Genomic DNA, 12,979 nt, shown 5'->3' on the forward strand with positions numbered 1-12,979 from the left:
ACCACTTCTGTATCCCTGAGCTGACAGCCTCCAGAGGGAAAGTATTGGTCTTATCTGATCCAAATCCTGGAAAATTCAACTTTTATCAGAAAAGTTGCCTTAAACAATGCAACAATTGAAGGGCTGAGGTTATTATACATTCATTGTAACTGCTCTTGTTGGAAGCAGTATAGGCATGGGACTATGTTTTAAATAAGTGTTATACGTTACTAGTAGTCTCTAAAATATCTGTAATGTATTTTTAAAGGCAGATTTATCAAAATATTAATTTGTTTTTTCCTTTGCTCTAAAAATCTTAAAATATAGAAATGAAAAAATCTTGAATGTGTGCTTTTTATATGTTAAAAATGTAAAACTCACAACTGTATTATTTCACAAAGACAACAACTGAATGACATTACATGAGCACATTCTACGCATCATTTTCAATCCAAGTTATGTTTAATTTTTAAAAACAAATTGATTTCTAATATAGTTGAAAAGTTACCTATGAAGAGTTTACGATTAAAAAGAAACTTGTTGAATGTTGTTAAATCTGGCCCTGGGAGTAACCCTGGAAGCTTGAAGAATTTCATTATTTTCTAACACTGTTCTTATCTCAGTCAAGTTTTAAAAACAGAATAATTTGTTGGAAGCGACTGCTCGAGGCCCCAACATTATGTGGGGTATTGCATGGACAAAGTAGTAGATAATAAAGAATTAAATATCTGATTATATGATAGGATGTATTCCTCCAAGCTGCTGAAGAGTTTGGATGGGTGTGTTGCCATCAATCTCCATTGTTTTACTTTATCAGGAAAACATCATATTTTGTTAAGGTACAGGAGTGTGAGCAAATATTGCATTACTATAACCAATTTTCTTATTAATTTCAGAACCTGAAAAAGTACAAAACCTGGCCATATACAACATCAGTACCACTTCTGTATCCTTGAGCTGGCAGCCACCAGAAGGAAATAGCAGGTCCTATCTGATCCTTATCCTGGAAAATTCAACTTTTAGCAAAAAGGTTACCTTAAATGACACAACAATTGATAGCTTGACACCAGGAAATTATTACACATTCAATGTAATTGCCCTTGTCGGAGATAGTGACATAAAGGGAGAAAGTGCAGGCACAGCTACCTACACAAGTAAGTAATGCTACACAGAGAAACCGAGCAACACAGAGATATGTCCATGTGTGTTACATGTTACCAGTATTCTCTAACATATCTGTCTTGTAGTCTTTTAGTATTAAACCTATGAACCCTATCTTGTATACTTAATTTCTCCCTAACACAAATCGCTGATTGGTTTCAGAACCAGGAGAAGTAAAGGACCTGACTGCATACAACATCACGACAAGTTCTGTAACTCTGAAGTGGGAACCACCAGGAGGAAATTCTAGTTCTTTTCTGATTGAAGTCTTTGGAAATTCAAACCTTAGTAAAAACGTGACTTCTAATTTTACCACTATTGATGGCTTAACACCGGGAAATTTTTACATATTCATTGTAAGGGCTGGTGTTGGAGAACGTAATGTGAGAGGTGACAGTGTAAATATATCTACCCACACAAGTGAGTATCCCTGGGAATAATAGTACATTTATTTTACCAAATACTGGTATTTGGCCTTGTCATCATCATCCTAATAAACTATGTAGGAATGTCAGAGTACTATCAATCCTTTAATATACTAAAGGTAAGAAAGGAAGATCATTTGGATTTTATGCCAATGTTAATTCAAGCATTGCCCTCAGTATTGTTGCTAAAATACAATTTCCTCTTTGATATACAATGTATATGGAATTGATGATACATAGATAAAGTAGATAATAAAAAATAAAGTTTCTGATAATATTATAGGATGCATTCCTCAAATGAGCTATGGAGTGTGCACTGGGGCTATTAATTACCAATATTTTGATGCATTTCAGAACCTGAAAGAGTACAGAACCTGGCCATATACAACATCAGTACCACTTCTGTATCACTAAGCTGGCAGCCACCAGAAGGAAATAGCAGGTCCTATCTGATCCTTATCCTGGAAAATTCAACTTTTAGCAAAAACGTTACCTTAAATGACACAACAATTGATAGCTTGACACCAGGAAATTATTACACATTCAATGTAATTGCCCTTGTCGGAGATAGTGACATAAAGGGAGAAAGTGCAGGCACAGCTACCTACACAAGTAAGTAATGCTACACAGAGAAACCGAGCAACACAGAGATATGTCCATGTGTGTTACATGTTACCAGTATTCTCTAACATATCTGTCTTGTAGTCTTTTAGTATTAAACCTATGATCCCTATCTTGTATATTTAATTTCTCACTAACACAAATCGCTGATTGGTTTCAGAACCAGGAGAAGTAAAGGACCTGACTGCATACAACATCACGACAAGTTCTGTAACTCTGAAGTGGGAACCACCAGAAGGAAATTCTAGTTCTTTTCTGATTGAAGTCTTTGGAAATTCAAACCTTAGTAAAAACGTGACTTCTAATTTTACCACTATTGATGGCTTAACACCGGGAAATTTTTACATATTTATTGTAAGTGCTGGTGTTGGAGAACGTAATGTGAGAGGAGACAGTGTAAATATATCTACCTACACAAGTGAGTATCCCTGGGAATAATAGTACATTTATTTGACCAACTACTGGTATTTGGCCTTATCATCATCGTAATAAACTATGTAGGAATGTCAGAGTACTATCAATCCTTTAATATACTAAAGGCAAGAAAGGAAGATCATTTGGATTTTGTGCCAATGTTAATTCAAGCATTGCCCTCAGTATTGTTGCTAAAATACAATTTCCTCTTTGATATACAATGTATATGGAATTGATGATACATAGATAAAGTAGATAATAAAAAATAAAGTTTCTGATAATATTATAGGATGCATTCCTCAAATGAGCTATGGAGTGTGCACTGGGGCTATTAATTACCAATATTTTGATGAATTTCAGAACCTGAAAGAGTACAGAACCTGGCCATATACAACATCAGTACCACTTCTGTATCACTAAGCTGGCAGCCACCAGAAGGAAATAGCAGGTCCTATCTGATCCTTATCCTGGAAAATTCAACTTTTAGCAAAAAGGTTACCTTAAATGACACAACAATTGATAGCTTGACACCAGGAAATTATTACACATTCAATGTAATTGCCCTTGTCGGAGATACTGACATAAAGGGAGAAATTGCAGGCACAGCTACCTACACAAGTAAGTAATGCTACACAGAGAAACCGAGCAACACAGAGATATGTCCATGTGTGTTACATGTTACCAATATTCTCTAACATATCTGTCTTGTAGTCTTTTAGTATTAAACCTATGATCCCTATCTTGTATATTTAATTTCTCCCTAACACAAATCGCTGATTGGTTTCAGAACCAGGAGAAGTAAAGGACCTGACTGCATACAACATCACAACAAGTTCTGTAACTCTGAAGTGGGAACCACCAGAAGGAAATTCTAGTTCTTTTCTGATTGAAGTCTTTGGAAATTCAAACCTTAGTAAAAACGTGACTTCTAATTTTACCACTATTGATGGCTTAACACCGGGAAATTTTTACATATTCATTGTAAGTGCTGGTGTTGGAGAACGTAATGTGAGAGGAGACAGTGTAAATATATCTACCTACACAAGTGAGTATCCCTGGGAATAATAGTACATTTATTTGACCAACTACTGGTATTTGGCCTTATCATCATCATCCTAATAAACTATGTCGGAATGTCAGAGTACTATCAATCCTTTAATATACTAAAGGCAAGAAAGGAAGATCATTTGGATTTTGTGCCAATGTTAATTCAAGCATTGCCCTCAGTATTGTTGCTAAAATACAATTTCCTCTTTGATATACAATGTATATGGAATTGATGATACATAGATAAAGTAGATAATAAAAAATAAAGTTTCTGATAATATTATAGGATGCATTCCTCAAATGAGCTATGGAGTGTGCACTGGGGCTATTAATTACCAATATTTTGATGAATTTCAGAACCTGAAAGAGTACAGAACCTGGCCATATACAACATCAGTACCACTTCTGTATCACTAAGCTGGCAGCCACCAGAAGGAAATAGCAGGTCCTATCTGATCCTTATCCTGAAAAATTCAACTTTTAGCAAAAAGGTTACCTTAAATGACACAACAATTGATAGCTTGACACCAGGAAATTATTACACATTCAATGTAATTGCCCTTGTCGGAGATACTGACATAAAGGGAGAAAGTGCAGGCACAGCTACCTACACAAGTAAGTAATGCTACACAGAGAAGCCGAGCAACACAGAGATATGTCCATGTGTGTTACATGTTACCAGTATTCTCTTACAAATCTGTCTTGTAGTCTTTTAGTATTAAACCTATGATCCCTATCTTGTATACTTAATTTTTCACTAACACAAATCGCTGTTTCAGAACCAGGAGAAGTAAAGGACCTGACTGCATACAACATCACGACAAGTTCTGTAACTCTGAAGTGGGAACCACCAGAAGGAAATTCTAGTTCTTTTCTGATGGAAGTCTTTGGAAATTCAAACCTTAGTAAAAACGTGACTTCTAATTTTACCACTATTGATGGCTTAACACCGGGAACTCTTTACATATTCATTGTAAGTGCTGGTGTTGGAGAACGTAATGTGAGAGGAGACAGTGTAAATATATCTACCTACACAAGTGAGTATCCCTGGGAATAATAGTACATTTATTTTACCAAATACTGGTTTTTGGCCTTATCATCATCATCCTAATAAACTATGAGGAATGTTAGAGTACTATCAATCCTTTAATATTTTAAAGGCAAGAAAGGAAGATCATTCGGATTTTGTGGCAATGTTAATTCAAGCATTGCCCTCAGTATTGTTGCTAAAATACAATTTCCTCTTTGATATACAATGTATATGGAATTGATGATACATAGATAAAGTAGATAATAAAAAATAAAGTTTCTGATAATATTATAGGATGCATTCCTCAAATGAGCTATGGAGTGTGCACTGGGGCTATTAATTACCAATATTTTGATGAATTTCAGAACCTGAAAGAGTACAGAACCTGGCCATATACAACATCAGTACCACTTCTGTATCCTTGAGCTGGCAGCCACCAGAGGGAAATTGCTGGTCTTATCTGATCCTTATCCTGGAAAATGCAACCTTTAGCAGAAATGTTACGTTAAACAACACAACAATTGATGGGCTGATACCTGGGAATTATTACACATTCATTGTAACTGCTTTGGTTGGAGATAGTGACATAAAAGGAGAAAGTGCCAACACATCTACCTATACAAGTGAGTAGCTCAATGAAGAAAGGCAAAGTAACATATGCTGAAGCTCCAGTGTAGAAGAAAGTATTTTATGATGGTTGCATTCTCTAAATTATCTATACATTAATCTTTGCGTATGCAAACCCAGGATGCTTATCTTGCATATTTTCTTGTAATTCTGTCCTAACACAATTCACTGGTTTCAGAACCTGGAGAAGTAAAGGACCTGACTGCATACAAAATCACGACAAGTTCTATAACTCTGAAGTGGGAACCACCAGAAGGAAATTCTAGTTCTTTTCTGATTGAAGTCTTTGGAAATTCAAACCTTAGTAAAAACGTGACTTCTAATTTTACCACTATTGATGGCTTAACACCGGGAACTCTTTACATATTCATTGTAAGTGCTGGTGTTGGAGAACGTAATGTGAGAGGAGACAGTGTAAATATATCTACCTACACAAGTGAGTATCCCTGGGAATAATAGTACATTTATTTTACCAAATACTGGTATTTGGCCTTATCATCATCATCCTAATAAACTATGTAGGAATGTTAGAGTACTATCAATCCTTTAATATATTAAAGGCAAGAAAGGAAGATCATTCGGATTTTGTGGCAATGTTAATTCAAGCATTGCCCTCAGTATTGTTGCTAAAATACAATTTCCTCTTTGATATACAATGTATATGGAATTGATGATACATAGATAAAGTAGATAATAAAAAATAAAGTTTCTGATAATATTATAGGATGCATTCCTCAAATGAGCTATGGAGTGTGCACTGGGGCTATTAATTACCAATATTTTGATGAATTTCAGAACCTGAAAGAGTACAGAACCTGGCCATATACAACATCAGTACTACTTCTGTATCCTTGAGCTGGCAGCCACCAGAGGGAAATTGCTGGTCTTATCTGATCCTTATCCTGGAAAATGCAACCTTTAGCAGAAATGTTACATTAAACAACACAACAATTGATGGGCTGATACCTGGGAATTATTACACATTCATTGTAACTGCTTTGGTTGGAGATAGTGACATAAAAGGAGAAAGTGCCAACACATCTACCTATACAAGTGAGTAGCTCAATGAAGAAATGCAAAGTAACATATGCTGAAGCTCCAGTGTAGAAGAAAGTATTTTATGATGGTTGCATTCTCTAAATTATCTATACATTAATCTTTGCGTATGCAAACCCAGGATGCTTATCTTGCATATTTTCTTGTAATTCTGTCCTAACACAATTCACTGGTTTCAGAACCTGGAGAAGTAAAGGACCTGACTGCATACAAAATCACGACAAGTTCTATAACTCTGAAGTGGGAACCACCAGAAGGAAATTCTAGTTCTTTTCTGATTGAAGTCTTTGAAAATTCAAACCTTAGTAAATATGTGACTTCTAATTTTACTACTATTGATGGCTTAACACCGGGAAATTTTTACATATTCATTGTAAGTGCTGGTGTTGGAGAACGTAATGTGAGAGGACACAGTGTAAATACATCTATCTACACAAGTGAGTATCCATGGGAATAATATCAAATTTATTTTACCAAATACTGATATTTACCTTTATCATCATCATAATTATCTATGTAGGAAAGTCAGAGCACTATCAATCCTTTAATATACTAAAGGCATTTAGATTTTGTGCCATTGTTAATTCAATCATTGCCCTCATACTGTTGCTAAAATACAATTTCCTCTTTGATATACAATGTATATGGAATTGATGATACATAGATAAAGTAGATAATAAAAAATAAAGTTTCTGATAATATTATAGGATGCATTCCTCAAATGAGCTATGGAGTGTGCACTGGGGCTATTAATTACCAATATTTTGATGAATTTCAGAACCTGAAAGAGTACAGAACCTGGCCATATACAACATCAGTACCACTTCTGTATCCTTGAGCTGGCAGCCACCAGAGGGAAATTGCTGGTCTTATCTGATCCTTATCCTGGAAAATGCAACCTTTAGCAGAAATGTTACGTTAAACAACACAACAATTGATGGGCTGATACCTGGGAATTATTACACATTCATTGTAACTGCTTTGGTTGGAGATAGTGACATAAAAGGAGAAAGTGCCAACACATCTACCTATACAAGTGAGTAGCTCAATGAAGAAAGGCAAAGTAACATATGCTGAAGCTCCAGTGTAGAAGAAAGTATTTTATGATGGTTGCATTCTCTAAATTATCTATACATTAATCTTTGCGTATGCAAACCCAGGATGCTTATCTTGCATATTTTCTTGTAATTCTGTCCTAACACAATTCACTGGTTTCAGAACCTGGAGAAGTAAAGGACCTGACTGCATACAAAATCACGACAAGTTCTATAACTCTGAAGTGGGAACCACCAGAAGGAAATTCTAGTTCTTTTCTGATTGAAGTCTTTGGAAATTCAAACCTTAGTAAATATGTGACTTCTAATTTTACTACTATTGATGGCTTAACACCGGGAAATTTTTACATATTCATTGTAAGTGCTGCTGTAGGAGAGTGTAATGTGAGAGGACACAGTGTAAATACATCTATCTACACAAGTGAGTATCCATGGGAATAATATCAAATTTATTTTACCAAATACTGATATTTAGCTTTATCATCATCATAATTATCTATGTAGGAAAGTCAGAGCACTATCAATCCTTTAATATACTAAAGGCATTTAGATTTTGTGCCATTGTTAATTCAAGCATTGCCCTCAGTACTGTTGCTAAAATACAATTTCCTCTTTGATATACAATGTTTATGGAATTGATGATACATAGATAAAGTAGATAATCAAAAAATAAAGTGTCTGATAATATTATAGGATATATTTATAATATACAGTATAATATATAAAAAGGTTTTTGTCAGTGGGAGCTGCTGCTTCTTCAAGTGACAGCCTTGCATGTCGGCTCTTTGGGGTCCCACAGATGCCTGGGGGTCACCCTGAGCTGCCTGGGTGTCATTCCTGCAGGGGTTAGCCATGGTGGCAGGCGATGATCCCTTGTCTGCTCATTATATTCTCTTTTTGGGCAGATGGAATGTGAAACAAAGGGGTACAAAGGTATGTACTGTAAGTTATGTGTGTACTGTACGCTATGTATGTAAGGTATGTAAAATAAGTGGCTTATCTTGCTGTGTGCATACTTGGGGGGGCTATGAATATCCTCTGTGCTATTCATCTATTAGTCTTGGGTATTTATACATGATATCACGTCTGTGTCATTCAGCTATTAATCTAGGGAATTTTATATATAGCCCTCTTCTGCTACTGCATGAGATCTAGCATGCATTTATTTGTGTGTGCCACTACAGGAGTCCTGTGCCTATATGGAAGAGCAGGTACACTTTAACTAAAATTTTCTGGGCCTACTTTAGATCACAGTGCCTATTAACATAGATACTAGCTGAAAATGAACTGCATGCAACATACTCAACAGTATACTTACCAAGGCTCATTATATAAACCAAGTCAATAACAGTATAGTCCTGGTGGTGCAAACACTGGCAGCATATTTTCCAAATTGGACACTGCCCCCACCCAGGCATTGTAAAGTCCAGTATGCATTGCATAAGAAGGATTTCCCAGTATATCATAAGTCAGTATAGGTGGGGGCTGTCATACCCTTGCACCCCTCCTCACCTCTCTCTGGGGTAGTCCTCTAGATGAATCCTCATTAGAAGAATTTCCATCATTCGGCAACGACCTCTGGTGAGTCTCAGTCCTCGGTACAAACTCTGGGGATGCAGGATTCCAATTATCCCTGACAGGATTAGACCAATCATCAGAAAAAAGAGAGTCACTCTGGCTACATCACTGTCACTCTCAATAGGTTTAGACCTTTGCGTATTCAGAGGGGTCTGTTGAACTGGAGGTGGAGTTTCAGTGGTGTTGTGGAAGTCAGATGTACCCTCCATTGGATCCTCAATGTCAACACCCATAGAGACATCACTAACTTGAGGTACAGGAAGTAAGTGATTCCTATTCCAGGCTTTTACTCAACTCTCTGGCCCTTTTATCGTGTACACAGGAATCCCAGGCAGCTTGCTCACCACATCAAACAGTTCAGGTCTCCAGCAGTCAGCCAGTTTATGCTTCCCAGGAAATCCTAAATTCCTCAGTAACACTTTGTCACATGGAAACAACTTTCTGTACTTGACTTTAAGATCAAACCTTCTTTTGTTATTGGCATTCAACTTGCTAACATTCTCTTCAGCTAAGTGGTAGGCAGTAGCCAAACTTTCTCTGAACCAGAAAGCATACTGAAAGTGGTCCAGATGTCTCAATCCATCTGTAGATACACATAGCTGAATATCAAGGGGCAACCGTGGCTCCCTCCCAAACATCAAGAAATATGGAGAGAAACCAGTGCTATCATGCCATGTACTGTTATAGGCATGCAGCATAGCCTCCACATGCTTACTCAAGCTCCTTTTATCCTCCATAGTATAGCATATCCAAAAATGTTCTATTAAATCTTTCAGGGAGGGCATCTCCCTGAGGATTGTAGGGAGTAGTTCTGCTCTTTTCTTTTTCAGTTGCAAAAGCTCTTTAATGAGCCGGCTCTCAAAGTCTCTGCCTTGATCAAAATGTAGTCTATTTGGAAAACCAAAGTGAATGAAAAATTTCTCCTCTCTTTGGTTACTGTAGAGGCTTTTTGGTCCTTGGTGGGAAAAGCTTGAGCATACCAGGTAAAGTGATCTGTGACTACCAACACATTGCTGATGCCCCTTGAATCATTCTCAAAACAAAGAAAATCCATACACACTAAGTCCATGGGCTCTGAACTCTTCAGGTGACCCATGGGGGCATGGAAGGACTGGAAGTGTCTTCCTTTGCAGACATCTTAGGCACTTTCTACAGTAACTAGTAACCATATCTTTCATTCTAGGCCAGGAAAAGAGGTCTTGGACCAATCCAAAAGTCTTCTCCACTCCAAGATGTCCATGGTGATCATGCAGACTCCTTAACACCATGTTCCTGAACTTATGGGGCAACACTAACTGCCGCCTCCCAGGGTCATTATGATATTATGTCACCAGGTATAACAGTCCTTGTTCCACACAGAACTTCCCCCAGTCACGCTGGAAAATTTCATACCCTCCTGGCAAACTCTTCTTGAGCAAAGCAGGATTTCTGGCATTAACAGCTCTCCATAGGGGCCCTATCACAGGATTAGTTTTCTGGCTTTGAACCATGTCCTTATGACTGATGAACTTGGAGTCTCCACTTACTAGGTCAACTGAATAACAGTACATAGGTGGTATAGACTCCGGCCCTCCACCAACAGAATCCACAACTTTCAACTCAGAAAAAGCCACATTGTCATCCACTACAGCAGCTATAGCACAGTAGGCCTTCATACCTGGGCTAGGTATCTCTTCCCACTCCCCTTCATCTTCCAGGGCAGGCAGGCCCAGTCCTCTAGAGAGGGCATCTGCTCCGATATTCTTAGGCCCTGGTTTGAACTTGAGGGTAAAAGAGTAGTTTGACAGTGCCGCTGACCATCAGTGTCCTGTGGCATCAAGTTTAACAGTAGTCAAAATATATACAAGAGGATTATTATCTGTTATTACTTCAAACTCTACTCCATACAAGTAGTCATGCAACTTGTCTGCAAGGGCCCACTTGAGAGCCAGGAATTCCAGTTTATGTACAGGATAATTATTTTCACTGGGTGTCCGACTCCTACTAATATAGGCCACTGGCCACAGCCCTTCTGAGTATTTCTGGTGAAGGACACCTCCCAATCCTTCTTAACTGGCATCAACATGGAGGATATATGGCCTGTAAGGGTCAGCATAAGCCAATACAGGAGCTTCTTTCAGTCTTTTCTTTAACAATGGCCTCCTCACAGACTGAACCCCACCTATCACCAAAATGAGTTTTAGCAGCTGTGCACATTAGCAAGCTTCAGCAATTCATTTAAAGGGTGAGCCACTCTTAAATACCCCTCTACAAACTACCTGTAGTAACCACAAAACCGAGAAATGATCTCAGCTCACTGACATTTTGGGGTTTGGGCCAGGTTGCCACCACTTCTATCTTGGCAGGATCCATTCCTATCCCTTCTGCAGAGACATTGGGGCAAATACCTTGGGGCATCCTGGTAAACTGATAAAATCCTAAGGGGCATATAAATGCAGTCTTGTCCTAATCCTCAGGTGCCATAATAACCAGAATGTAGGTCCATAACAGTAATCCATTTGCTACCATTAAGGACTTCCAGAGTCTTCTCAATATGAGGTAGGGTATACTGGTTGGGTACCGTGCATCTTTTTAAAGTACAATAGTCCACACACAAATGTATTGAGCCATCCTTTTTCCTCACAATGACTATTGGGGAGGCATAGGGTGCTGACTATCAACAATAATTCCTTGCCCCTTCATCTCCTGCAAAGTGTGCCGGAGATCATCTGGGTCATTAGGAGGGACTCTCCTCAGCCGTTCCCTAAATGGAGTGGGGTTGGATAAGTAGATGGTATGCTGTGTACTCTTAGCACACCCTACATCCATTTCATCTGTTGAAAAGACTTGTCTACGTGCTAGTAAATCATTACTCAGTCTCTGCTTCCACTCCTCAGAAACAGGGGAATCCCCAAAATCCAATGCTAAATTTGACACAGAAGCAGATACGGGAGTGGACTGAACATCAACAAAGTCATAAATCTCATGCACGGGGTAGCAGTATGCCAACTCCTGTTTAGGTCAGATTACCACAGCATATGGAGAAAGATTTTGAATAGTCACTTGAACAACAGAGGTATTTTCTTTCCCCACTCCTTTCTCTCAGGAACAACTTGCCCTCCATTCTAGGCCAGAGCCTCTGGGGGACTTTCAACCAGCACACATCTGTAGCCCTGCATCATCTCCGGTTTTAAATCAGTTAGTGCTCTCACAGTCCTAATGGACCCCAGAGGGAGCTCAACAGTTTTGCCAGCAACATGGCGTAACAATCCATACTTGTAGGTAACTCCAAAGCTGTTGCATGCAATCTTTGAACTATTATCAGTGTTCATAGGAGCTCCTATGCCAGTCACTGAAGGGTGAAAAGTAGCCCGGACTTCACTGCCATTTGTTCCCAGAAGTATGGGAACAGCCTTAAGGTCCCCATAGACGCAAAGATTTCTCTTGCCAAACGACCGATTTTAGTGAAGTCCGACCAATATTCCGAAATTATCATGCGGTTAGTGGGATTCGAAGGATCGAACATCTTACCATTTTTCGGCTGACATCTGTCAGGAAATTGATTGGGCAGGTTAAAAAATCTTTGTCGGTCCCAGTGCTATCTATCTATGTTTACAGGGCCAAGCAGGCAGCTAACCTTTGTTTTCCTGGCAAATTGGTCTTTTCAGTTTATGGACAATTTGTACAATCGTTCTGAGATAGTCGTGGTCTCATGATGAACGATCGGATCTTTTAAAAATCTCTGCCACTGGGGTTCCCACACACAAACTCTGGGAGTATGTACACTTTACTTGTACTCTGCTGATTCTATCTCCCAGCAGCACTTCCTTATTCCCAGCAGCTCTCTCTCCCTCTTCCTGTCAGTTCACAAAGGGTGGGGCTACTCCCTGCTTGCACAAAATCAAGACAGAGTGTACACAGCTCTCCTACATATACATGAAATTGCCTCTGTTCCATTAAGCTATTAGTCTTGGGTATTTACACATGATATTGCATCTGTGTCATTC

At 38.4% G+C, this 12,979-nt stretch overlaps 1 protein-coding gene across 1 annotated transcript in view; it reads left to right on the forward strand.

Annotated features, from left to right (window-relative positions):
• LOC108705322 (titin) overlaps positions 1-12,979 on the forward strand; it is a 192,593-nt gene that overhangs the window by 89,944 nt on the left and 89,670 nt on the right. Inside the window, exons 61-74 of the mRNA XM_041563241.1 lie at positions 876-1,133; positions 1,303-1,560; positions 1,920-2,177; positions 2,347-2,604; positions 2,961-3,218; positions 3,388-3,645; positions 4,005-4,262; positions 4,427-4,684; positions 5,043-5,300; positions 5,483-5,740; positions 6,100-6,357; positions 6,540-6,797; positions 7,139-7,396; positions 7,579-7,836. Of these exons, the coding sequence (XP_041419175.1) occupies positions 876-1,133; positions 1,303-1,560; positions 1,920-2,177; positions 2,347-2,604; positions 2,961-3,218; positions 3,388-3,645; positions 4,005-4,262; positions 4,427-4,684; positions 5,043-5,300; positions 5,483-5,740; positions 6,100-6,357; positions 6,540-6,797; positions 7,139-7,396; positions 7,579-7,836 (3,612 nt within the window). The remainder of the gene's footprint in view (positions 1-875; positions 1,134-1,302; positions 1,561-1,919; positions 2,178-2,346; positions 2,605-2,960; positions 3,219-3,387; positions 3,646-4,004; positions 4,263-4,426; positions 4,685-5,042; positions 5,301-5,482; positions 5,741-6,099; positions 6,358-6,539; positions 6,798-7,138; positions 7,397-7,578; positions 7,837-12,979) is intronic.

The sequence above is a fragment of the Xenopus laevis genome, chromosome 5L, assembly GCF_017654675.1.
Source record: "Xenopus laevis strain J_2021 chromosome 5L, Xenopus_laevis_v10.1, whole genome shotgun sequence".
Classification (NCBI taxonomy): domain Eukaryota; kingdom Metazoa; phylum Chordata; class Amphibia; order Anura; family Pipidae; genus Xenopus; species Xenopus laevis.